A 27,228-nucleotide genomic window follows, 5' to 3' on the forward strand; every position below is an offset into this window, starting at 1 on the left:
ATACGACTTACCTTGAAGATTCAGGAACAACTATTATTATCATTATTGTTGTTGTTATTAATTATATTTACATAGCAACACTGGAGATCACTATTATATATAAGAGCAGGCTCAATGTCTCTTTAGGTATCAAGCGTTCTGTCCATCTACTTTTCCTTGATTCAAAACATTTACTCCTCCAGAATCATGTAAGAGCCAAAAACAGTGAGCCTCTAAATATTTTGCTCTTGCCTTTCCTCTGAAGCACCCTCACACAAGTGCACAGCTATATGGGATTTAGTCTATGTGTTTGGGTTGTCCTCTATAATGAGCTCCCAATTTATGTGGGGGTTATGTTCTGGGGATAGCACATAAAGCCAAAGTCATGTATAGTCAAAACACGCACACTCTCTGCACCTCCAAATGCTCTCCCAAGGTGAGTGCAATGGCCGGTGGATTGCTGCTGCTTCTCACCCCAAGAAGCCAGCTCCTTTTTTACTTTTTCCAGCCAAGTGCTTAAAGCTGAATTAACACAAGTTGCAAGCTGACTGTACCATCTTTATTCTCCACTAGAATAGCAGAGAAGCAGTTGCCTGTGAGAGGCTCAGGTGACCTTAATGAGGGCCCTGCTCACGTGCAGAGCTCTTCCCAGCCTTCCTGACGAACAAGCCATGTAAGCACGTCTCACTGGGCTAGTTCCAGACTTGCCCTTCCACAAACATAAGGGCTCCTTTTCATCCACAGAAGGAACCTGATTCCAGTGGAAGCTTCTGATGGGCCGAGCAGGGAAAGGAGAGCGACATTTTCCATTTTTAACAGTTCTTATAGTCCAACTCATAACCTTGTAAATGTGTTGTTACATTTCTCAACCACTGTCTGCCCTAGAAAGTGCACAGGAATGCTGTCCATGCGTTAGGGTCTTCATTGTGCATGTGTGTATACACATGGAAGCATGACAATGGACATGTCTGAATGAATGTGAGAAAGAGGAAGGAGGGGAAGACCACCACCTTTGCCATATTTTCCAGTCATTCTGGGGCAAAGCATTAGGGTAAGCAGAAATGGCTTCTAGTGGCAAATTTTTCATCCTCTCTCTCTCTCTCTCTCTCTCTCTCACACACACACACACACACACACGTAACTACTACATTTTCACACTAGGGAATCTGCCACCAGGATCAGTTTCTTGATTAGACAGCACCTGAAGCAGTGGTTCTCAAAGAATGTGGCAGGAGAGGATGGCAAGTGTGGCAGCAAGAGTCAAGGACAATCAAAGAAATATTTTAACATTTCAGTGTAGTATGGTTATCAACCCCCCCCCCCATGGGAATGCTTCATGTTCTTATGTAGCTGCATTGTTTTATACTTTCTGGGTGTCCCACGATCATATGATAAATTAATTGTGGTCTATGTTGTAAATCAAGCACTGCTAGGAGTTGTTTCTTTTCGTTTTCCAACCTATTTCTTATTAATAAAAAAAGATGTGTGGCGTGAGCTAATTTTTATTCTGAAAGTGTGGCCCAGAGAAAAATGTTTGAGAACCACTGACCTAGAGAAAGGAAGACAATGTTTCAAATGTCAGTAGAAACAGTCCACATGACACTTAATGCCCTGGAATGCCTTGTAAGGCAGAACTGTTTTTCTTCTCAATTTTGGTTTCCATACCAAACAATTGGGAGGTGTTTTTTTTTAAAAAAATCATCCTTTTGCATAATTTTATATAGTAAAGGAATATGTGATATTTACCTATAATCCTGTAGGTGAGATGCAATCCTTCCGCAGGTCCTTTCTTTGTCAAGTAGGGTTTTACATATTTTAATACATCACCAAGGTATTCCAGTGCCTTTGCCACCATGGCTGATTTTTCAGCTAGTGTCTGAAGTCCACTGTAATTTTTACCAACAGCCTGAGACAATGAAAACAGGCGTGCAAAAATAATTAGTATAAGATAATGAGTCTTGGCCAATATTTCATTGAAATAAAACAAATGTTTCTTCAAATGTGGGCCCAAACATTGCATTTTCAGAATCCTCCAAAACTGGGATTTTTAGGAAATACTGTACCTTAACAAATTGAAAAACAGCATCATTAGGGTCTTGTTTGGAGAGTGAATCATCAACATGAGCCTTTGCAAAGATATCTCTAACTTCTGGAAGTTTTAATATCAATCTTGTGAGCTCGGTCAGTTGTTCCATATAAGCCTTATCTATTGGTTATCATGAGAACATGAAAAAATAATTGGCACGGATCGACAGCAAATTCATGCAGCACAGCTTTGGATTCAACTCTAAATTTCCCCTCCCACCCTTGAGCCGGGGTGCTAATCAGCACTCGTGACTATGATTACAAAGTTGGACAATCAATTTTCAGTATTCAACAGCAAACAAAACAAGAAAGGCAAAGTAGTCTCTACTGCAGGGGTAGCCAGTGTGCCCTCTAGATGTTATTGGACTACAACGGCCATCATCTCTGACCACTGATCATGCTGGCTGGGGCTGATGGGAGCTGAAGTCCAGCATCATCTGGAAGGCACTGTATTGACAACCACTGTGTCTGGTGGGTTACAGTAAACAACAATTTGCATTATATTCCCAATTGCTGACTTTAGGCCATTGCTTTCTACTTAACGTAACTTGAGCACTAATTATTTTTCAAGAACAATTCTTCAAATATGTGAAGGGCTGTCACATGGAGATCGAGCCAGCTTGTTTTCTGCTGCTCCAAGGGGTAGGACCCGAACTTACAAGAAACGAGATTCTGACTAAACATTGGGAATAACACATATATTCTTAAACACTTGTATATTAAAGAAGCATACTTACCAGCTGTTCGCTCAGCATCTGTCCTGATCAAAGTATCAGGAGGCTGATCGATAAACATTTGCAAAACGCATCGAAACCAAGACTGTACCAACAAGGGTTGGTAGGACATATGACCCATTCTAGTAAGAGCTTCAGACAATTCACTGCAGGAAAGAAGAATTAGTAAGAAAAAAATAAGTAGGCAAATAGATAGGAAAGTCACCCTATGTCCTCTTTTTTTGTACCTCCCCCCCTGTGTTTTCATATGTAACCCTCTGCCATTGCTTGTCACCAGGGGATACTCTGTGAGCACTTTGACACAAAATATCATGCCCTTTCCCTGCAGTAGTACGAGAAATGAAGCTGCAACAAATTCTAGAATCATAGCATTCTGGGGTTGGAAGGGACCCCAGGGTCATCTAGTCCAATCCCCTGAAATGCAGGAATCTCAACCAAAGTATCCATGAGAGATGACCATCCAACCTCTGCTTAAAAACCTCCAAGGAAGGAGAGTCTGCCACATTCCAAGGAGGTCTGCTCCACTGTCAAACAGCTGTTACTCTCAGAAAGTTCTTCCCAATGTTTAGTCAGAATGTCCTTTCATGTAACTGGAAGCCATTGGTTTGGGGTCCTAGCCTCCAGAGCTAAGAAAAACAAGCTTGCTCCATCTTCCACATCGCAGCCCTTTAGATATTTGAAGATGGCTATCATATCTCCTCTCAGTCTCCTCTTTTCCAGGCCAAACGTATCTACTTCCCTCAACTGCTCCTCATAAGGCTTGGTTTCCAGATCCTTTATCATCTTGGTTGCCCTCCTCTGCATGCATTCCAGTTTGTCAATATCCTTCTTAAATTGTGGTGCCTAGAACTGGACCAAGTACGCCAGGTGTGGTCTGACCAAGGCAGAATAGAGTGGGACTATTACTTCCCATCATTGGGACCCTAGACCTCCGATGATGCAGCCTAGAATTGTATTAGCATTTCTTCCTGCTGCACCACACTGTTGACTCTGTTAAGCTTGTGGTCTACCAAGACCCCTAGATTCTGTTCACATGTACTACCAGTACATCTGCAAGCTCCTTTATTCCCCTTTGGCCCTGGAGATTTGATTCATTTAATTAGCTAGTTGTTCCCTTACCACCTCTTTCCCTATTTTGGGCTGCAGCTCCCTCCTTGCATCCCTTATTCTGTTCAGCAGTGTTTTCCTTTTGAATGAAGATAGAGGCAAAGTATTCGTTCAGCAGTTCTGTCTTCTCCCCCCCCCCAATAGCATTCCTCTATCTTTTCCATGTGGAGGACTTACTACTTGCTTGATCTTCCTCTTGCTTTGAACAAACTTTTATTATTATTTTTAACCTCTGTTGCAAGCGAGAGATCGTCCTGAGCTTTGGCCCACCTGACCTTCTCCTTGAAGTTGGGAGAACTTGTGTGTACTCTTCCTTCATGACTGGAAGTGTCTGGCTACATAAGGGTGGGTCCCTTCCCTGTTATCCCACCTGGTCCCTCTCTAGGATCCGACTCTGTACTTATAGCCTCCTCTCTGGTCAATTCTCAGACTTCCTGGGGACCAGATGAGGCCCATCTCAACTGGGCTTCACCTGTTCCACTGCTGTGCCTACGTATAGTCTTCTTGTTGACTCTGCTGCCAAAAATTGTGGTGTTTCTTTTGGGGAGGCGGAAGGCACTTGCTTGGGCTGGGCTGTATCAGACCCCTGAAATGAGGGCTAGATATTCCTACTTTAGAGACATCATTGGGTTGGAAAACAAATGTGAACAATAGTTCTGATATAACTGAAAGACCTGAAACTTTGTAAATAATAGGGCAATTTGCACTAGCTGCCTCTGAGTTAGAACAGAGGGCATATTCTGAATATAAAGGCATGACACATTACTATGAATATATCAAAAGGATCTCAAAACCAGAAAAAAAATATTGCACGCACATGTACAAAGGAAACTGAGACAGGCCACTGACTCATCTAATTCAGCACAGTTTGCGCTGACTGGTAACGGCTCTCCAGTATTTCAACCATATTTCTTGTTTTTACCAGGAGGCAAGATATTGAACCAGGAGCTTTGTATTAGCTACCATCCTCTCCCTTTTAAATCATACAAGCTATCTGTCAGGGGTTTAGGAGCAGAAGCACGGGCAAGGGAGGAAACAGAGAGCGAAGGGGAGGAGGCAGAAGAAAAGATGAGTGACGACGACGACCCGAGATCTCCTAGTCTTTCCAGTGAATCAGAGGATTCACAGAAAGGAGCACCAGTGGCGAGGGCAAGGGGGGAGTCTAGGGGGGCACCCCAGGAAGACAGAGCCAGAGAGGACTCAGGGGGGAGCAGCTGGAAATCGGGACCAGCGTCACCACCAGGAAGCAGGGAAGAGGAAGGGAGCCAGGGGGGAAGCGCTGGCAGCTCACCACAGGAGGGAGGACATGAGTCAGGAGTGGCCACACCTCCACAGGAGGGAGGACATGAGTCGGGGATGGCCACACCTCCATCGGGGAGCGAAGAAACGGTTGAGAGGAAAGTGGAAGGTTGGGCGCGCGCGCCAAGTTCAAATGCAGAGGAAGGCGGCGCAGTAAGCAGCCCCGAAAGAGAGCCAGGTCCTAAAGCCCGGCGCAAGGAGGCAGGAGGGTCTGGGTCAGCGTCAGAAGAATCCCGGAAGGAAGAAGCCCCGGGGGGTAGAGGGACCCAGAGGAGGACAGTCAGGAGGAAAAGGTGGAGCAAGGCTAGGATATTAAGTTGGTGCACACAGGGCGGAGACTCAGACGGAGCTTCGCCGACCTAGCTACTAGGCGTAGAGTTGCGCGCAGCAGCGTGAGAATGGAAACTGTAATTCAATAAAGACTTTTACTTAATGACCGCTGGCTAGCGTGATCCTCTGTGAGCTAGGATCTTCAAGCAGCTCTGACAGTAAGCTCCGTCTCCACTTGTGGGCATCTACAACCTCGAGGAGGGGAGAGACACAGGTGCCTACTAGCAAGCTCACGAACGGCAGACGACATGACGGCTGAGCAGCAGATAGAGGAACTCAGAAACGCGGTGGCACAACTGAACGCCGAGGCTCTAGCATCCAGGAAGAGGGAGGAGGAAGCAGCCGCAGCCTGCAGGGATCTCCAGGTCAGGTTAGACGTGCTGACAAAGCAGACACCCCGGCAGGAGGGCATTGGGTTGGCGAGACGGACAGGCGGGCTGGTCTCTCACTTCGATGGGAACCTGCAACAGTATCCCGACTTTAGAGCCGACGTACTGTGCGCACTGCAACTGCTGCATAAAGACTTTAGAGATGAACAAGAGAGAGTGGGGTTCATCATGTCCCATCTGCATGGGGATGCGAGAGCATGGCTACGCAATTTATGGAGAGATAAGGATCCGGCGCTACAGAATGCAGATGCCTTTATTAAAGCAATGGATGGGTGTTTTTTATCAAGTATTGACGTGGATCTTGCACGGAAGGAGGTGCATGGGCTGAGACAAGGGAGGGCCAGCGTCAGGCAGTACCATGCCCGCTTTTTCGCCTTGGTCAGTGCCCTGGAATGGGACAGAGATTCGGCTCCTGTAAGAGACCTCTTTTGGGAGGGGCTGCATAACTCGATTAAAGATGAGATCGCCAGGGGGGAGAGACCCCGAACCACCCAGGAGGTCGTTCAGAGGGCACTGGCAGTGGGGGTGAGGCTGGAAGGACGTCCGTGGAACAGGGACGAAGGGCGTGGAGGGCGCGAACCAGCCGGGGGCCCCTCCTTCTTTCCCAGGGAAGCAGCGCGGGCGCAATCCACGCCTCCGCCAGGAGGAGGAGCCGAACCTATGGAGGTGGGAGGTGCAAGGGCTCAGTCAGCAACCAGAGCCCTAGCACCAGCAGCAGTGAAAGCGAAGCCTCCTAGAGGGAACAGGAAGTGTTACGTCTGTGAGGAGCCAGGGCATATGGCGAAAGAGTGTCCCCAGAGGCCCCACAAGCTCACTGCAGCCTCAGCAATGGTGACTGCAGCAACACAGCAAGGAGGACCACAGCAGGGAAACGAGGCTGTCTGGCTGGAGGAAGAGGCACTGGGGCCCAGCCAGACGTGTTAGTGACGCAGTCCCCAGCGATTTTACAGCCCGTGAACCCCCTCCCGCCCAAACCAGTAGTGAGGCTCACAGCGTCTCTCCAACTGCCCAATGGAATCACCATGGACGTGCCAATCACCATTGACTCAGGCAGCAATGCGGACTTTATAGGGCAGGACTTTGTCGACAGGCACGCTGTGCAGTTGCTGCCGGCCACACTGCCCCTGCAGGTTGTCACGGTGGATGGCAGGGAGCTGCTCGGGGGGCAAGTGGTGAAGCAGACGCCACCAATGGTGATGCGACTTGGGAATCACAGAGAAATCATCAGCTTCAACGTCACTCGACTATCTGACACGCCCATTGTATTGGGCATGAGTTGGCTGGACAAGCACAGCCCAGCGATGGCTTGGTACCAGAGGCAGCTGACCTTCGGCTCTTCCTTTTGTGCTGAACACTGCATCGTGCCCAGGCAGGAAGGAGAGGAAGAGGAGTCACAGCTGCTGCTAGGCACGCTGCAAGCGATTCCACACAAGTACGCTGAATTTTTGGAAGTTTTCTGCGAGAAGGAGGCAGACAGGCTACCCCCTCACAGACCATATGACTGCAAAATTGACCTGCTGCCGGGGGCGGCGCTGCCTAAAGGGAAACTGTATTCCATGTCAGAGGACGAACTGCAGGAACTCAAAGAGTTCATTGACCATAATTTGCAACGCGGCTTCATCCGGGAGTCCAGGGCAGTGGGGGGCAGTCCCGTATTCTTTGTTAAGAAGCGGGACACGCCCCAGAAAAGACTGGTAGTGGATTACAGGATTTTGAACAGTCTGACTAGGCCATCGGACTTCCCCATGCCCCGTATTGACGACCTCCTCGCAAAGGTACGGAAGGGCAGAGTGTTCACCAAGTTGGACCTGCGGGGGGCGTACAACCTCATTCGCATGCGGGAAGGAGATGAGTGGAAGACAGCCATGTTCACGCCACTGGGGACCTACGAATATAGAGTTATGCCTTTTGGATTGCAAAATGGCTCCCACGTTTTTCAAGCGTTTATGCATCACGTGTTGGCGGGACTTCTCTACAAGACGTGCGTCTGTTTCTTAGATGACATCCTGATCTTTTCGGAGTCGCAGCAGGAGCATGACGGACACGTCAAGGAAGTGCTGAGCAGGCTAAAGCAACATAGGCTCTACGCCAAGCTGGAGAAGTGCCAATTTGACGTGCCGGAGGTGGATTTTCTTGGCTACAAGCTGTCTGACAAGGGGCTCGCCATGGACAGCGCCAAGGTTCGAGCGGTGTTGGATTGGAAGAGTCCGCGCAACCGGAAGGAGGTCCAACGGTTTGTCGGCTTTGCGAACTTCTATCGCAAGTTTATCAAGGGCTTCGCGATGCAGACAGCGGCCATCACTGACACGCTTAGCTCCAAGAAGAAGAAGTTCGTTTGGACAGCGCAGGCGGAGCAGTCCTTTCAGGCACTCAAGCGTCTCTTCGCGTCGGAAGAGCAGCTGCTTCATGTCAACCCCAGCAAGCCGATGAGGGTGGAGACAGACGCCTCGGACAGAGCCGTGGGGGCGGTCCTGTTGCAGAAAGACCCGCAGGGGGTGTGGCGACCGGGAGCGTTTTACTCCAGGAAGCTCAGCAAGTCCGAACAGAACTACACCATCTGGGACAGGGAGTTGCTGGCCATTCACGCAGCGTTCAAGGCGTGGAGGCACTTTCTGATCGGCGCCAAGCACACGGTGCAGGTTTGCACGGACCACAAGAATCTAGAGCACTGGCGCACGGCACAGTTCCTGAACCAGAGGCAGATACGTTGGGCTGAGTTCTTTGCAAACTTCGACTTCCGAATAGAGTATGTCCCGGGGGACACCAACATCATGGCAGACGCTCTCTCCCGTAAGCCACAGTATCTGGAGGACGCAACACCAGCGGCCGCCATGCACATCTTCGCACCAGCAGTGTGGGCGTGCGCCGCGGCGACCGTGGACCTAGAGGCGGTGCGACGTGCGTTGCAGGAGGACTCCTTCGCACAAGCAAAGATGGCAGAGGTGCAAAGGGGCAAGGCAGCGGCCGACGGTTTCCGGCTACGAGATGGATTGCTCATCCGTAAAGGGGCCATCTACGTGCCGGGAGACGACCTTCGAGCCAAGGTGCTGCAGCAGCTGCACGACGCGCCCACGGCCGGGCACTTTGGCAAGGAGAAGACGGTGGAATTAGTAGCCAGGGATTTCTGGTGGCCTGGAATGAGAGGGGAGGTCGCAGACTACGTGGCGAGGTGCGACACCTGCCAGAGGGCCAAACCAGTGCACAAACCGCCGGCCGGACTGTTGGAACCGCTGCAAACTCCGGTCGAACCTTGGGAAAGGGTGGCTCTGGACTTTGTCACGGATCTGCCCAGCTCAAGGGGCAAGACGGCAGTGCTGGTGGTGGTGGACCTGTTTTCCAAGATGGCGCATTTCATTCCGTGTGCGAAGGTGGCCACGGCGGAGCAAACCGCCAAACTGTTCATAGACCACGTGTTCAAGGTTCACGGTCTGCCACGGTCTATTCTGTCCGACCGGGGGCGGCAGTTCATCTCGAATTTCTGGCAGAAGCTGATGGGCTTCCTGAACGTCAAGATCAACCTGGCGTCGGCGAGACACCCGCAGACCAACGGGCAAGCGGAGCGGGTCAATGCCATCATGCAGCAGTACCTGAGATGTTATGCAAATCAACAGCCTGCGACGTGGGTGGATTACCTACCGCTTGCCGAGTTCGCCTACAACAACACGAAGCACGTGTCCACGGGGGTCACGCCGTTCTTCGCCAACAACGGGAGGCACCCCAGAACCTTCCCGGGACTGGAAAGAATGGGGGAGGGGGAGCCGCAGACAGCAGATGCGTTCGCGTCGGAGCTGCAGGAGGTCCACGATCAGCTGAGGCGCCACCTGGAGCTGGCCAAGCACGCATACAAGGTACAAGCAGACAAGCACAGAAGGGTTGGAGAAGAGCTCCACGTGGGAGACTGGGTTTGGTTAGCAGCCCACGCAGTGCCGGCCAGGTCGTTGGCCAAGAAGAAACTAGGGCATAAGCAACTGGGGCCCTACCAAGTCGAAGAGCAGGTCAACCCGGTAGCTTTCAGACTGGCACTTCCGGAGGGTTCCAGAATGCATCCGGTATTCCACAGATCGGTGCTCACTCCCTACAAGGCACCGCACAGGTTCCAGGAACCCGGAACAGCGCCGAGTCCGGTCAGAGACAGAACAGGGCACGCGGAAGTGGCACAGAAGGAGCGCATCAACGAAGTCACTGAGATTTGGGACTCCAGATGGGGGGAAGAGGGGGTAGAATACTTTCTCGCCAAGGAGGGCACCCCGGCCAGTGCGAACAGCTGGGTGCCGGGCTACGCCTTGGACGAACCTCTCCTCAAAGACGAGTTTCATGCCCTCTTTCCCCATAGACCTATGCCAGCAGAATATTTTGACGACTGGCTTTTCACGCCCACACTTTCGGCCAGCACTTTCCGGGGGTTCGACTCGGACGAGGACCCGACACAAGACGTCCGTTCCCCGGAGGGGTCACCCTCGGGATCTGCATCAGAACCCTCGTATTGGTGGGACGATAGGCCAGAGGAGCAGTGGCGCAGACGGTGGCTGGAAGGCCCAGGACGAGCAACACCGACAGGAGGAAGTGAGGGAGAGACGGACATGGACGTTTTCGGGGACGACCCTGGTTTCGAGCACGGCGGCACAGAGATGGAAGCGGAGGTGACTGTCGTCGACGAGAGCGGGGAGGAAGACCCGGGAGACTTCAGATGGAGGCCTGCCACGGGAAGCGACCGATACCCGACGTTCGTCCCTTTGCAACAGCAGCCCCCAGCTCCAGCACCGGAAGGAGGGGAGGGGGGAATGGGGGGCTTCGAGGGGGGGATGGATGTCAGGGGTTTAGGAGCAGAAGCACGGGCAAGGGAGGAAACAGAGAGCGAAGGGGAGGAGGCAGAAGAAAAGATGAGTGACGACGACGACCCGAGATCTCCTAGTCTTTCCAGTGAATCAGAGGATTCACAGAAAGGAGCACCAGTGGCGAGGGCAAGGGGGGAGTCTAGGGGGGCACCCCAGGAAGACAGAGCCAGAGAGGACTCAGGGGGGAGCAGCTGGAAATCGGGACCAGCGTCACCGCCAGGAAGCAGGGAAGAGGAAGGGAGCCAGGGGGGAAGCGCTGGCAGCTCACCACAGGAGGGAGGACATGAGTCAGGAGTGGCCACACCTCCACAGGAGGGAGGACATGAGTCGGGGATGGCCACACCTCCATCGGGGAGCGAAGAAACGGTTGAGAGGAAAGTGGAAGGTTGGGCGCGCGCGCCAAGTTCAAATGCAGAGGAAGGCGGCGCAGTAAGCAGCCCCGAAAGAGAGCCAGGTCCTAAAGCCCGGCGCAAGGAGGCAGGAGGGTCTGGGTCAGCGTCAGAAGAATCCCGGAAGGAAGAAGCCCCGGGGGGTAGAGGGACCCAGAGGAGGACAGTCAGGAGGAAAAGGTGGAGCAAGGCTAGGATATTAAGTTGGTGCACACAGGGCGGAGACTCAGACGGAGCTTCGCCGACCTAGCTACTAGGCGTAGAGTTGCGCGCAGCAGCATGAGAATGGAAACTGTAATTCAATAAAGACTTTTACTTAATGACCGCTGGCTAGCGTGATCCTCTGTGAGCTAGGATCTTCAAGCAGCTCTGACACTATCGTTACAATTTATGTCATTAAGGCTCAAGATAAAACTCCCATTGATTTTAATGCTCTGGACATCTTCCTACATGTAAGCTCTGTGCCTTCTCCCACATATTTTGTCAAATCACTTATAAAGGCTGAGAATTGGAAGGGGTCTTGTGGGTTGTTTAGTTTAACCTGCCACCCTGAGGCAATATAGTCTAAATTTAAAGTGTGGCTGATGGATGCTTGTCTAGCTTGTTCTTAGTTTATGCCATTTTGAAAAATGTGCTACGAAATTCCTCGGTGGTGCAGCAAATTCCCACAATTGTGTGCCAAGTGTTACATACAGTTGAATTCATAACATCAGGTGAACTACCCAGAATTAGATACCTGCATCTTACAGATGATTCCCCAAATGGTTTGTACAATGGCAGGTGCTATGAGATTCCAGTTGTCAATAAATAACAGTTGTCAGAACAACAAATGGAAGCAACATGGCTCTGTAGAAATATTTATACTTTTATTGTACTTTTGACTAAGAGACTAGGGCCCAAAGAACCTTAGTCCAAAGCCAAAGGGGACTTTCACTTCCTGAAAAGCAGGCCATCGATGTATACTGGCAAATGGAGAATTTCAAAAGTAATTTGTGATATGGCACAGGATGGAGTTGGATGTAAAAAGAAAAAAGAAAAAGGTCAAAAATTCCTCTAGGCTAGTGCAAACACTTTATATCAACCCAAGGAAGTCTTTGCCAGCCAAAGCTCTCATGTTTATGACTCTTTCTTTACAAAATTACTTAGTTGCACTTGCAACAAACAACTCATGGGCATTGTACCGTAAATTCTGAAGGCCACTGAAACAAAAACCAGTAAACGAGAGACTAAAACATATGACTAGAAAGCATCTGCTCTCACTTTGTCAAGTAAGTTTACATCACTCACCTATTTTGTATTAGGTGGCTTAGATACCTTGAAACCAGCCGAGGGCAAATCATATCATCCCACCCGAACAGCTGCATCATTGATAAAACTGGTTGAGGCTGAAGATCTGATGTACATGTGCTGGGCAAATCCAAAGCCAGTAAAGTAAAACCTATTTTTAAAAAGAAAGTAAGTTGGGGAAAATTCAGGGTAAAAGCATGCATCTTGTGTATTTCTGTAGCTCTTTTCAAAATAAAGGGCACCCCCTCCCCCCAAAAACACACTAGTGAAATGCATTTGGGGACTCTGGAGAGTTCCAGCTTGGGAAAAGGAGAAAAGAGGAGAGAGATGGAACTCCTCTTCCCTGCCAGACATTTGTCTGCTCAAAATCTATTTCCCCCCAGTGCTGTTTTTCCACCTGCAGGGGCAATTACATACAAAAGGGGAAAGAATCATAAATGTCATTTTTTGTCTTCAAGAATTCTGAAGTTTGGAGATTAGTTTCTCATCCAGTAAAGAATTCCTATCACCTTAAAGCTACATTTTGTAAGAAAGTGGAAACTCGTACACTTTTCGTGAGCGGAATGACCGCTATTGTGAGTTCAAATGTATTCTTTAAAAAAAGATAACCAGTTCAGTATGTATACCCTTAGGCTGCATTCCTAACAGCACATACCTGGGAGTAAGCCCCACTGAATTCAATAGGACTTACTTCTGAGTAGGTATGGTTATGATTGTGCTGTTAGTACTATGGAAGTGCTTTCAATCAGGGCTCCATGAGCATCTACTGGGGTCCCACACATTTTTACAACAGTGCACCACAGGACTTTCATTCTCCCCTCTTCTTCCCCAGTCACTCACTGCCACCTATTACCATATTTTTAAAATGTGTGTGTGAGAGGCAGCAAAAGAGTATGTGTTGGGGTTCAGCAGAGTATCACAATATGTTATGGATATCATGAAAGATGTTCCTCAGTTAAAAAAAGGGGGGGGAGTTGATAATACTGTGCTACTATATCATCTTATATTTACTCATTATATTTTCTTATCATAGTTTGTAGCTCACTTTCCCTTTCATTCTTCTAAACTGTTGAATTACATACATCACTATATCCGCAGTGCTAATTTTCACACAGCGCTGTTAATCCAATGGGATGTTTCTTTTTTTTAACAAATAGCTAAAGAAAACCAGAATGGACTTTTTGACAGGATACTAGGTTTCTGCCTTAGAATGATTTCCTTAATACATTTGGCAAGTGGCAGAGCGTTTCCTTTCTACAACATTCTTTTCTATTACTATTATATCTTAATTATTGCAAAGCAGCTGAAGTTCAAGGGTCTTTCTTTATTTCCATTATTGACCGGGTCTTTGAGAGCTCATAAAACTCAGTTCTTAATTCATGTTGGGCTAAAATACATTTAAATTCAAATCTGCCTTTTCCAAATATTATTTAAATGGATTCAGTGTGCCATTATAGCTAGGCACAAGCCTTGTCAAATTGAAATATGCAGTATTACAATATAGAAATTTCATGGAAGAAATGATATTGTATCAAAATACAAAAGAACCAGATCAGCTGGGCACAGCTCCACTAAAGTCAAGGATCGGCACTATTATAGTTTACTCTCAATATGCTATTCCATCTGCTAGGATTTTGAGTAGCATTCCTACAGAGTAAGACATCAGAAAAGGTGGTGGTGTTTTGTTTTTAAATCGGGACGTCACACCATGTGCTTAAATGTTGTCTGATATATGCTCAGAAAGCCATTTACAAAATGAATATTATTATAATCTGAGAGAAACATTGGGGAGAAAGGAATTTCGAGGAGCAGAAGAGCTATGAACAAACTCATTTAAGCTCTGAAAATATGCATCACATTTGATATGATGAAGCATTTAGCAGCATCAACCATTAACCTTGCAGAAAATTATAGCTCATATTTCAAATGTAACAAATGATAGCAGAGGAAAAGTGATACTCCAGTTGTGGATATAGAGACTCCATATTAATAAGATGAGTACTCCAGAGTATACTAATAATGTGTTGGTCTCTCTCTCTCTCTCTCTCTCTCTCTGTCTGTGTGTGTGTGTGTGTGTGTATATACAGCCACCCACCCATGTAAAAATGCTGAACACCCCTATAGAAGTTCCATTATTTGTTGACAAATTAACTAACAGCTTCTAAAGTAAGTACAAGACGGTACCAAGGATGTACAGGAGGATAGCCAAACTGCTGTACAGACCTGCAGCTGTATCTGCAAGCTGAGAACAAGGAGTCTGCAGCATCCTCTGGCTCTTCAAGAAGGGAAAGAAATTTCTCCAGAGAGCTCTGGCAACAGCAAGGTGGTGCTCTTTCGCCACCGACGACAACTGAGAATTTGGGCCTGTATTCCCTGAAGGCAGTCCCTGGTTTAAGTGTTTGTGCACAGTCCTAGGGAGAAACACAAATAATATTAACATTCTCTGTACTGGTGGTGGTGCAGAAGCACACCTGAATTCCTTAGAAGTATTACTGTACAGGCAGTATTTGCACTGTACAAAATGCAAGTACTGAAACATCATTTTCTATAATTAAAACCTTGATCCAAAGACATTTCTGCATACCACCTATCTGATGGATAAATGATGGCATATTAAGCACCATAAAGTTAATGTTAATTACTGATGTCAGCCATTAATTACGCACCTCTTAATGTGTCAGACCCAAATGAGAAACAGGCAGGCTCCAAAATGAATGCGTGCATTTATCAACTGACAAGTCGGTCTGCTTACAATCCAAAGCCAGATCTTCTACTATTAGTTAATTTGGTATGGAAGGGTACAAGAATCGGAACTGGCACAGAAACAGTTATAATTTTAGGTAATGCATTTCCCCTTGAAGTTTTATTTATGAAGCCTCAGCACACACACCAAAGAAAAAACACAAAAATGAAGATTTAACAGTTTTTAGATACATTGTGCGGTTTGGTTTTGAATCAATGCCCCCAGTTTTACTAGTGGAATAAGACAGGAGTTACCACTATACACGACGTCAGTCTTTTCCAGAGACAATGTGGCATGAATTCAATAACACACTCAATTTTCTTTGATTCTGTTAGTACCATTCCTACTACTTAATCTAATTTGGAAGTTGTGACTTTCTAAAGGTTCAATAGAGATGTGTCTGCAGGGAATCAATGTTCTCAGAGAAATGGGTGGAAGGAGGGGCAGGAAGCATTAATAAATTTGTCTGGCAGACTAGGATATGAGGCATTACTGTTCTTAGATGATCAACTAAATAACATGCTTATTAAAAACAATCTGTAGCAACGCACTATCATTCCTGCTCCTATTTATCTCCTGGTCAACTCAGCTGAGATTGTAGATTAAGACACAGGCAACATTACTACATTTGCTTTATTAAATTCTATAAAAAGCGGTCAAAGTATTTATTAGACAATGGCATATATCAAGGACAGTCTGATATCTCATAAACTAATGTTGCTGGCAGGCCATAATCAGGGCTGAAATAGAAAGGGGCTTTTACATTTGTGAACTGCATTCCAGGCTTGACTACTCATTTTTTTTTTTTTTTTGTGAAAATTAAACAACTCAAAAAGTAAAAAATTAAACAAGCGCAAACATTTTTAAAAACAAACATTTTCTACCTCACTGTTCATTCTTGTGTTGATTTTCTTGGAAGGACAAAGAAAATTGTGACAAATTTATGGGAACAATGTTGACATGGCCAACTATTTTTAGCTTGCATGGTTACTAAACCAGGGATCATTTATGGAGTGACTGTGAAAAAGAGAAGAAAGCAACTCTATCATATTTTCCCTTCTTCATCATCTGTCACGGAGTGTGCTAGTCAGTAACCATATAGTTCAAAGCTGGAGTTACCTACTCGCACTGGTATGCTTCCAAAATGCTAGGTTGGCAGGAGCTGGGACAAAGCAATGGGAGCTGTTGCCATTCAAATTCTCCTCTCAATTAGAACTTTAAAATTAAATAGCAATAACACTGTTCCTGTTCAGCTATTACAAAAGCTGAAACCCTTTCAAGTATTTAACGTCATAAATCAGTTCAGCATTTTTCAGAAGTTTATTTACTTAGCAGTAAAGGGCTCTTAGTCTAACTGCGGCCTCTTGTGCTGCAGTGGATACCATTCTGCAAGATCTTCCAAACAAAACTAACATGCAGCTTTTTTATCTTTTTGATGTTTCCTTCTCTCATTCGTCAGTATTTTGTCATAATAAAAGCTTACTGAACTGAAGACGTTGTGAATTAAAGGGACATGATTATGATACTTAATATGGTTTCATTCAAAAGATGCATACATCACCCAAACCAAATGTATTGCCTGTTGTCAACGCTCAGCTCAAACAGTATTCTGAACTGCCTGAATACAGATTTATTGAAAGGCTTGTTTTTTTGTCATCTCTGACTGCAGCATATATCCACATATCAGTACAAAATTCAAAAGATTTGAAGCAAAAGGGATACTCCAAATTTAAACAGCACATCCGCAAGTCTAGAATTAGATCCAAATGTCACATCCGTGTTTATAAAATTTTAAATATTAGTCTAATAAATTAAACTATGCATTAAGCGCATATATTTTAAACTATGTATATGTGCATTTTTAATATTTTGAATCTAGTCATGCCTAGAAGGGATATAAGCTATAGTACAAAGTATATGATAAATATGTACACATTAAAACTTTGACAGAAAATGTACAATGATTAGTGAACACTGATTTACAATCCAAGTAACCAGTTGACTACATGCACACTAGTTTACACTAGTGTATGGTTTCTCCATATTTATTGAATCTGACGGTGGGTGGGGGGTGGGGGAGAGAGGCAAAGTAATGAAATCAGTATAGCTTCTCTGGGTTGGGTTTAGAAGGCCTTCTGAAAAGTTGGTATTGGGGGACTCAGAAGCTTAGGCTGTATACACACTCTTGTTTACTCTGCAGCCTGTGCTCTCCCCATTACTGGTTTGGGAAGTGGTGAACACATGACATTAGCATAGGCGTGCACACCGGGCGTGCACACATGGTGGGCCCAGGTACACTGTAATGTTATACTGAGAGGCATCCTGGCTCCTTCAGCTGCCACAATCCACTCAGAAGTTGGGAGCGCAGAGAGATGCAAGTAGAATAAAATGGCTGGAATGGATCTGTAGCTTCGATATCAAATATTGAGGATGAACTTTCCTTCTACAGTGGTATCTCCGCTTATGTATCCCTCCAGTTACAAAAACTTCAGGATGCGTAAGCGGCAAACCCGGAAGTATTTTCCAGGGTTTTTGCCGTGTGTGCATACGCAGAAGCGCTCAACCGCTGCGTGTGCGTGTGCAAAAGCGGTCTCTCCAGTTGTGAAAACCTCAGGATCCGGCCGGACCTCCGGAATAGATCCTGTCCACAACCAGAGGTACCAATGTACTAATGAAAGGTTGCTTTCAAAAAATGAAACAAGTGTTAAGCAGAGAGTGGTATGTTGGTTTGTAAGGGCAAGATCCAGTTAAGTTTAAGACCCATGGGAAACAGCTGCTTAACAGAGCATTCCTATACAGTGTTATCTCTAGTTACGAATTTAATTCATTCTGGAGGTCCGTTCTTAACCTGAAACTGTTCTTAACCTGAAGCACCACTTAAGCTAATGGGGCCTCCCGCTGCCACCGCCGCACGATTTCTGTTCTCATCCTGAAGCAAAGTTCTTAACCCAAGGTACTATTTCTGGGTTACCGGAGTCTGTAACCTGAAGCGTCTGTAACCCGAGGTACCACTGTCCAGATCTGCTCATAAGTAGCCCTTGAAAGATGATAAAGTAGTAAGTAAAATATTTAATGTTCTTGAAGGAACCTATGTATAGTAGTAGGGAAAATGTTTTGTTCATGTAACCTATCTTCCTTTTTAGCAAAAGCTTTTTCATTAGACACCAGCCATTCACTTTTCAGATTGTTCTCTACAGCAAGTGATAGACAACAGAGCTAATTTTCTGTCATTCAGAGACAACGGTAGGCTTGCTAAACCTATAGCAGCAGCTCTGAGACACCATGAACTGATAGTTTATGAGATCAAAGCCACCATCAACAATGTGAACTCTGCCTCGTCACATTAACAGGAAACTGTTTTACGAGTTCCACCACTGGGCATCAATTTAACAAGTTCCAACACCAGCTAAGCTGTAAAACTGAATGTAATTCATTTAGTGACCCGCGCATGGGGGGAAGCAATATGTAGGTGAAAACGTCTCACAGTGACAAAAAATGCTTTGATTTGCACCATTCATGTGACTGAACAAAGAACTTAAGCACTCACTGTCAATAGCTTTTATTGCCAAATGCACTAAACATTCATTATTATACGAGCGGAACCCACTGCTTTAGAGACCTGTTTGATAAAATAGAAGCGATAGAATAAATATTACATTTTTATCATGAACACAACTTGTCCATTAGGTTTAAATTATGGACTCGCTTCATGTTTAGAATGATCATCATTTTTAGCAGAATCCATTTCACTCTGCTTTCTCATATCTTTCAAAACGTACACATGGGAATTTTACACACATGGGTATGAGACAGATAACCTGCTTTTCCCATCTGATATCTTATCAAAAATATTACCTGTGCCTTCCACTATTATCTACCCCACTGGAGCAGAATGGAGAGAGCTAAACCAACACCAGCTAAATAAATCCAGCTGGCCTTATTTAGGGACATTGTATATAATTAGCAGAATTAGAAGTTGTGAAAATTTTCTTAGGCTGTACTACATTCAGCTACAGGTGGCATTGAAATGTTGCATGTTTGGATGCTTCCTGTGGAGGGAAAATGAAAATACCATCTTGCTTATTAAAACGGTCTGTGAGGCCAGGTTGCTCCTTCTAACCCTGTCAGTTTCTATGGGAAGGTGTGCTCAAACATTTGATTCCCTCAATTGGAGCCAGAAGTAGCAGCTTTAGTTCTGCCACTTGATTCTACTGACCAGGATGGCCCAATACATTTCACTACCTGGGGAAAATGACAAGACAGACATGCACACACACACACACACACACTTACAAGTACATAAGCCAATTGGATTGGCAGGTGATGCTTACTTTAACAAGGGATACAGGACAGTGTTCTCTACTGCACCTGAGGGAAACAGGTTAGCATAGGAGGTGCAGGATAAGCTGTGTGGCAAACTCCCACAAGTGCTCCACAGTTCCCAGCATTTTACTAGTTTATTAAATTTAACTGGTTTTATTATTATTATAAAACAGCCGGGTAACATTGTTCTCTGGGCAGCTTACGGCATAAAAGAATAAGATACGACTGGAAAGAAAGTAAAATAAAGATTCCAGCATCTGCCACCTCAATCTGCCTTGAGTGATTTGTTATTGATAAATCCTTGCACTCCTAGGGTGAAACTCATATTCTGGCAGCAGTGGCGTGATGGGCACAACATTTGTCATCGACAGGAAGCCTCTATATGCAGCACATGAAACACATGATTCTTTGGTAATGGGATACTTATCTGGCATAATACCCCTCCCCACCTTCTCACTATATAGAAGGATCTGGCAACTTCTGTTTCAGTGTATCTGAAGAAGTGTGCATGCACACGAAAGCTCATACCTAGAACTAACTTAGTTGGTCTTTAAGGTGCTACTGGAAGAAATTGTTTGTTTTTTTTACTATGGCAGACCAACACGGCTACCTATCTTTATCTGGCATATAAACGAAGGATGGGGAACCTGTGACCCCTCCAGATGCTGTTTGATTACAACCCTCAATATCTCCAACCAATGGCCATTCTGGATGAGGCTGATTGGAGGCCAGCAACATCTGGAAGGCCAGAGGTTTCCCACTCCTGATCTAAACACTTCCTCCTTTGGGAGCATTCCTACTTGTATTCCTCCAGTGCATAAGTACACTCAACATCCACTCAGGAGAAGTGGGAAGGAATTAGCAGACTTGGACTCCTCCTTTCCTCTCACAAGGTAGAAACAGTAGCTCTCTGAGATGTGAGGGAAGTCAAAACTGTAGTTGCCAATACAAACTCTACTATTTAAAATCGTAGCAGCTATTAGACAAGAAACTGCAAGGCATTGCATTATTACATTTCTAAGATGTTTTCCTTATCTTGTTTCTTGAAATCTGAGGGTAGGAGGGGGGAATGGGGAAAAACCAATGAATGGAAATGCAAATAAAGGCTGCCATCCCTTCTAGGGTTAATGGGTGCTTTTGTAAGATTTTAGGTCAGATTAACCTTTTGCTCACAATAGGGCTGGTTATCGGTTTTATTTTTTACTGACTTTTAATGCTTCTAGAAAGGAGGGGAGGAAATCAATATCACGCGAGACAAAAGGGCTCTTGAGGCTCTGGCTGCACCAGCTTTTGGTTTGGCTTCACATACAATCCTGCAACATGCTGAGGCTGGGAAGGATTAGGCTGCTTGTGTTGAGTAAACCGATGATACTCAATAAACAGTTTCTGTTGTAAACCCCTTAGGACCTGCAAAGCCACACTAGTTGGCATTAGACCAGATAAGCTGCCGAACCAGCTGTAATCTCATTTAGACCTGAGCTGATCCTCCTGTCCTTTCACTCTACAGGATCAACGAAAACCACTGAGGAAGCAGCAGTATTATAGCGGCACTGCTTGCTGGATGTAGCAAACATTTCATAAATTCCTCTCCTTGAAGCAAGTCTGCATATAATCTGCACGGAGGCAGAGAAATCAATGGATTTCTGAATTCATTAGCACTCTTATTATGGCAGGGTAAATGTTTCTCTTTATGGAAGGGCAGCCGTTGCAAGTTGGCTCTGCAAACCTCTTATTTGCTGACCATTTCTCATTTTGCCAATGCTTTGCATTTGTGCTACCCTTTAGGATAAAAATTAACTTGCACGCAAGTTTATTAAAAATAAGGAGCACTGGAAATAAACAGAGCAACCAAGGCTACACTTGTTCATCCATCTACCTGAGTGAATGCATCATAGAACACAATGTGACTTACTTTAGAGGAGACAGGTACAAGACCACACTGTCACACACTTTACTGCGAGAGCAGAGCATCCCTTATGTAAAATAACTAGTTATACTTCAAAAGATTTTATTTCTGTTAGTAACCAAAACTATTATTTGGACCTAGATAAGACAAAATTAAAAAATCAATGCTGTTTTCAAATAATATTATAACAGTTAACAGGCTAAAAGCATCAGCTAATAGGAATGGCTATAGCTCAGTGGAAGAGTGTATGCTTTGCATTGAAAATGCCCTAGGTTCAATCTCCAGAATCTCTAAGGAGTGTTTGGAGACAGCTGCTGCCAGTCAGTGTCAACCTTACTAAGCTAGATGGGTTCTGTATGAAACAGCTTCTTATGTTCCCTTAAAAACAAAAGTATAAATGCTACGCTTGATAAAGAAGGCACAGAAATACAGCTTATCATGTAATAAGGCTTTCCCCCCAAATGGTTACCAGCTCCTCAAATGTGGTGCAAGTTTCCCCTATCATGCTTTCTTATGTATAACAAAGAATGACTCTCTACCAAGTGGTAAGAGCTCACTGTATTTTGCACGTGGTTTGATTGCCATCTGTATTCACCCAAACAGAATTTCCAGGTCTCAGTGAAGACAACTTCCAATTTCCTCAGCAGTCCCATAGTCATGTCTTCCCCATCCCTCTCTGCCCTTTAGGCTTCTAGTAGACAAGGATGTTGAGTGCACAATGGGACCAGGGAGGGCAATGCTGCTGTAATGCCTGCTCTTGAACTTGACATGATAAAAAGGGTTCTCCAGGCATTACCTGCCAATCCCAAATACAGAACAACCACATCTTCTTAGTAAGAATTATACAAAGACTACTCCTGAAGAGGTACAGTAAATACTTTTTAAAACCCTATTCAGAAGGACCCACCCATGAGTTGAATCAACATCCAGATGAACTAACCACTCATCTGCAGTGAAAGCACTGCCTGTCTATTGCATTGAATTACCGTAATCTGAGCTCCTGTAGTTATGAAATGGTGAGCAATATTAGAAAAATCAGGATTCTCACAACCATTACTTTCCAGTAATTAAGTGATTGTGTTAAATAGGACCTCAGTACTTTAGAGAGAGAAAAACCAATTTCATTAAGACTCGAAATTTACTTAGTGCAAATTTTGTAAAGCGACACAACATGTCATGATGAGGCAGCCCTGGTATTGCATCTGAAAACATTAAATCTGGTCCCAAGCCATGCACATCAAAGTGAAAGAGCTTGTATGCAAAGCCCATTTTCCCCACCAAAGTAAGTTGGAAAACATACCCCTTTTCATAATGGCAGAGATTTCAGCATAGCAACACAAATGCTCCATCAAGTCTATACCAATTTCCATATGTTGTCAGCGCACACCATGCAGGTCAGATGTGTGTTACAGTGCAGAGGGGTCAGGTCAGATGCGCATTACAGATGCTGCAAATTGGCATTGACCCACTGTAGACTGCTAGAGCAGACATGCCCTGCTCATTAATCTTCATCCACCTCTCTGGCATACTTGGACTGAATGCAGCCAGCAGAATTTAGATTGATCCTCAAGCTGATCCAGCACTTGAGCATAAAGACTGCTAGTCTGAACAGATCTACTTAGGATCAGTTGAGTGCTGGTATGAGTTTCCAGTTTTCCACTTCTGTGTTTTAGATCAACTGTGATTCCAGATTTCAGATGCATGTTATCCAAAACAACCATTACTTATGATAACTGACACAACCCCTCACAGTCTCTACATTTCAACTCTTAATGAAATGATTTAAAGGAACAGAATTAAAGGGTGCTTCTTGCCCTCTCCAATATGAAGATTAATAAAAGCATCCTATCATCTACGGATATGTGACAGAAATTACTTTATAGCTCCTGCACAATCACTTAAAGCCATTCAGTGTGTTAATGTTTCACCTCTCTCCAACTCATTCTTCAGAGGTAAAGGAGTCCCATTTAACATAATCACTTAATAACTGCAAAGTGATGGGTATCAGAACCCTAATTCTTCTAATATTTGCCCAAACCAGCTCTTTTGTAATAACAATAACACCATGATAGCAAACTGTAAATCTGTGTAATTATACTTTAATTGTATTGTGAGGCATGCATTAATCACAAAGTTTAAGTGCCAAGGATGGAATTATAATAATTCTGTAAAACAAATTTAAGCTAGCTAAGTAGGTCAAAACCACTAGCATGCAACAGGAGACCTCTGGGAATTTATCAGTTAATGGCTATTTATGTGCAAATGAGTGCCCTACAACCCTCCAAAATCCTGTGTAGCCGAAGGGTATTTCTGTTAACCAGGAGCATGCTAACTGCTGAGGCATAAATTAAACCATTTATTGGAATTATTTTAATTCCTACACCCCCCTCACTAGCTGCACAATTTACAGTGTTAATTTACATGAAGATAGAGCTACTAAGGACTTTTTCAGAAATGTTCCTGTTTAGAAAATAACTTCCACTGAAACAGCATTGTGCTCTCAGTTTCCCAGCCTTCTAAAGGGTGTCTGAAGTCATTAAAAATTCCAGAGGTTCAGCACCACTCTGTAATACAGCAAAACCCTTTTGTAATGAACTCTAATGAAGTGAAATTCAGTCTTGTGTCCCTTCCACCCGTTTCAAACTTAAAAGGCAACAATGAAGCTCAAGAGGGTTTCTATCAACTAGCGTTTTTCTGTCATAACGTTCATAATGCAGACATATCAAAGGTTTTCACTGTTAAAGACTGAATGTAAATGTCAGGGTGGTGGTGAAGTTTGTTTTAAACAAGGCACCAAATTTAAGAAACTTTATTCCCTTTGTGCAGTTTCAGTTTAAGAACAAAAGCAACAACAAGCTTGAAAATAATATTTAAAAGTAGTCCACCCTTTGCTCATCTATCACCCAATCTCAGTCAGCAGAGCACTTTTCCCCTAGAGACCCCCACAGGAAAAGGATGGGAGCAATTTTTGCCTTCCACAGATCTTCTCCCATAGACCTGATTGTGGCTAAGTGATCTTTAATAACATTGCAGATTGCTTTTGAGGGGAGGAAGGGAAGCGAGGCAAGCTCGTGGGCCTGCTATATTAGAATTACCCTGTTCTCGTTCCTACTAAGAGACAGGGAGAAGTGTTCCCTGTAAAGCAGAGCGAAATTTTATAAAAACGTTATTGGTACCAGTCCTGAACCATAATGTCACCCTGGGGAAACCTTGGAACATTCCTAGCTATTTTTTCCAGCCTTTGAGAAAAGGTGTGCACATTTCAGAAAGCCAACTTTTTAGAAATGTTCTCTCCACTTTTCTCTATTTCAGTTCCTCCTATTTTTTTATTTATACATTTTCCAAATTATGAATGTACACCGTACATTTTCCATAATAAATCACTTCTCTCAGGACTTCCCAGTCCATTTCCCCATGGCATTCTAATCAAACCTTATTTTGCTGCATATCCTTTTCTTCCATCCTATTTTGTCCTATAAATATCCCTTATTGTTGGTAACTGCTGCTCAAACTGTTGTTCCTACTTGTAAGTTAAATATTATATCTCTTTAAATATTCTCCCAAGTATTTCTACTCATCCTTTACCTGAGTTTCATCTTGGTTTTTTATTTTCACTGTCATGTATGCTGGCTCTCTGGGTATTCTATCAATTCATTTTGCCATTGTTCTTTGGTTGGGATTTCACTTTCCTTCCATTTTTTTGGCATATATTATTCTGGCTGCAAGCGGTTGCATATAAGAAGAAACAGAGTGCCTTTTTAGGGATATTGACATTTGTTATGCCTAGTAGGAAGGTCTTGGGTCTCTGGGGAAACGTAAATTTAAAAATCTCTTTTAGTTCTACATAGATCATTTCCCAATAATCCTTGGCTTGTTTACACTTCCACCATATGTGCATTAGGGTTCCCTCAACCTCTTGACACTTCCAGCACAGTTTGGATTTTTTAAAAAGACATTTTTACCAACTTACTGGGTGTCAAGTACCACCTGTACATTATCATTTATAGGTTTTCTTTAATAATATAGCAGGCTGAAAAATTCACCCCCCCCCCATAATTTCTTCCACTGATAATTCTATATTATGGCCAATATCTATTGCCCAGTAGGTCATTATTGCTTTTACCGTTTAGTCTTTGGTCTCCCACTCTAATAGTTTTTTATATATTTTAGATATTAATTTTCCGCTATTTCCTAAAACAATTCTTTCAAATTCTGAGCCTCCTTCCACTAATCCTTTTTCTTTTAAAAATATTTCATTCAATTGAATATACTGGAGCCATTAAACTATTGATAATCCATTCTTATATCTCCTTTCTTTTAGTCTTACTCTTCCTTCTTTAAATTCTATAAAGGCCTTATATGTACCCCACTTATTTTCCAAATCCCCCCCCCCCACTCATACCATCTCAGTAGGTGATATCCAACGTGGGGTTTTCCTTTCCAAAAGGCCTTTATATCTCAACCAGACAATGCACAAGCTTCTTATCACATGATTTGGGAAACCTCTGTGTGCTTTGAGTTTGTCATAGTAAAGGTAGGAGTGCCACCCAAACATAGATCGAATCTCTCTAGGTCTAAAATATTAGTGTTTCTTTAACTCCACCCATTCTTTCATCCAACACAAACACACTGCCTTGTAGTAGAGTTTAAGGTCTGGGAGGGCAATGTCCCCTCTATTCTTTGCGTCTATGAGGATTTTATATTTAACTCGCAGTTTTCCCCCTTGTCATATAAAGTTTGTTACATCTTTCTTCCATTGCTTAAAGCAATTGGAACTATTTATCAATGGCAATGTTTGGAATAAAAAAACCATCTTGAGTAAGATACTCATTTTGACTGCAGAAATTGTTCCTTAAAAGGAGAGATTCATTCTACTCCAATTTTCTAGGTCCTTTTCAATATCATTCCAAATTTTTGAGTAATTGTCTTGGAAAAGGTTCATTTTTTTGGCTGAGTCATATCCCCAAATATATAATCTCCCCCCTCCCTATTTTAATTCATGATCTGGCTTCCAGTCTTTCTTTAACATGTGGTTCTAAATTTTTAACTATCATCTTAGTCTTTTCCTTATTTATTTAAAATCCAGCTAGGTTGCCAAATTTTGTTGTAGTTTCCAATGCCTTTGGGAAACTTTTCAACGGGTGCTCCAACATCATCACTGTATCATCGACGAAGGCTTTCAGCTTATGGGCTCATTGTCCACTCGGATTCCACTTATATCATTGTCCTCTGTATTTTTCTGGCTAAGACTTCCAATATTAAAATGAAGAGCAATGGCAACAAGGGATGGCCTTCTTTAGTTCCTTTCTTGATGCTTCATTTATCTGCTGTGCTGCCATTGATTATTATATTGGTCCATTTTCAGTATATATTGCTTTTATCGCATTGGTAAATTCTGTTCCAAACTTCATAGTCTCTATTGTCTTTCTCATAAAAGTCCATGAGACATTGTCTAAGAATACCACTGTCGCTTCTTGTATTTCAGTTCCTTCTAACTTCCATCCAATCTTTTTTGTGTGTGTGTGTCTATGTGTTGTATTCCATATGTACACACATATACACAACTCAGATGAAGTGCACTCTGACCCATGAACTGAAAAATTTAAATGAGCACAGAGTTTTCTCAAATAACCCAACTGGCATCAGAACAGAATAAAAGGAGGGTGCAGATCTGATCACAGATCTGTCAACAAGCGGAGGTGCTAAGATCAATGCCCAAAGTACACTAAACATAACCAGACAAACACAGCAGTGTTCAAAGCATTCTTCAAATTGCTGAAATCCAAGGTCAGTATTCTCAATGTTATTTAATAGAATTATAG

At 44.2% G+C, this 27,228-nt stretch overlaps 1 protein-coding gene across 2 annotated transcripts in view; it reads right to left on the reverse strand.

The window, feature by feature from the left end:
- MMS22L (MMS22 like, DNA repair protein) overlaps positions 1-27,228 on the reverse strand; it is a 79,051-nt gene that overhangs the window by 13,957 nt on the left and 37,866 nt on the right. For both annotated transcript variants that reach the window (XM_083497621.1, XM_083497622.1), the window contains exons 15-19: positions 14,658-14,845; positions 12,435-12,585; positions 2,802-2,944; positions 2,043-2,185; positions 1,726-1,885 (exon numbers count right to left, since the gene is read on the reverse strand). In XM_083497621.1, the coding sequence (XP_083353747.1) occupies positions 1,726-1,885; positions 2,043-2,185; positions 2,802-2,944; positions 12,435-12,585; positions 14,658-14,845 (785 nt within the window). The remainder of the gene's footprint in view (positions 1-1,725; positions 1,886-2,042; positions 2,186-2,801; positions 2,945-12,434; positions 12,586-14,657; positions 14,846-27,228) is intronic.

This window comes from Podarcis liolepis (assembly GCF_965112155.1).
Source record: "Podarcis liolepis genome assembly, chromosome: 3".
In the NCBI taxonomy this organism is placed as follows: domain Eukaryota; kingdom Metazoa; phylum Chordata; class Lepidosauria; order Squamata; family Lacertidae; genus Podarcis; species Podarcis liolepis.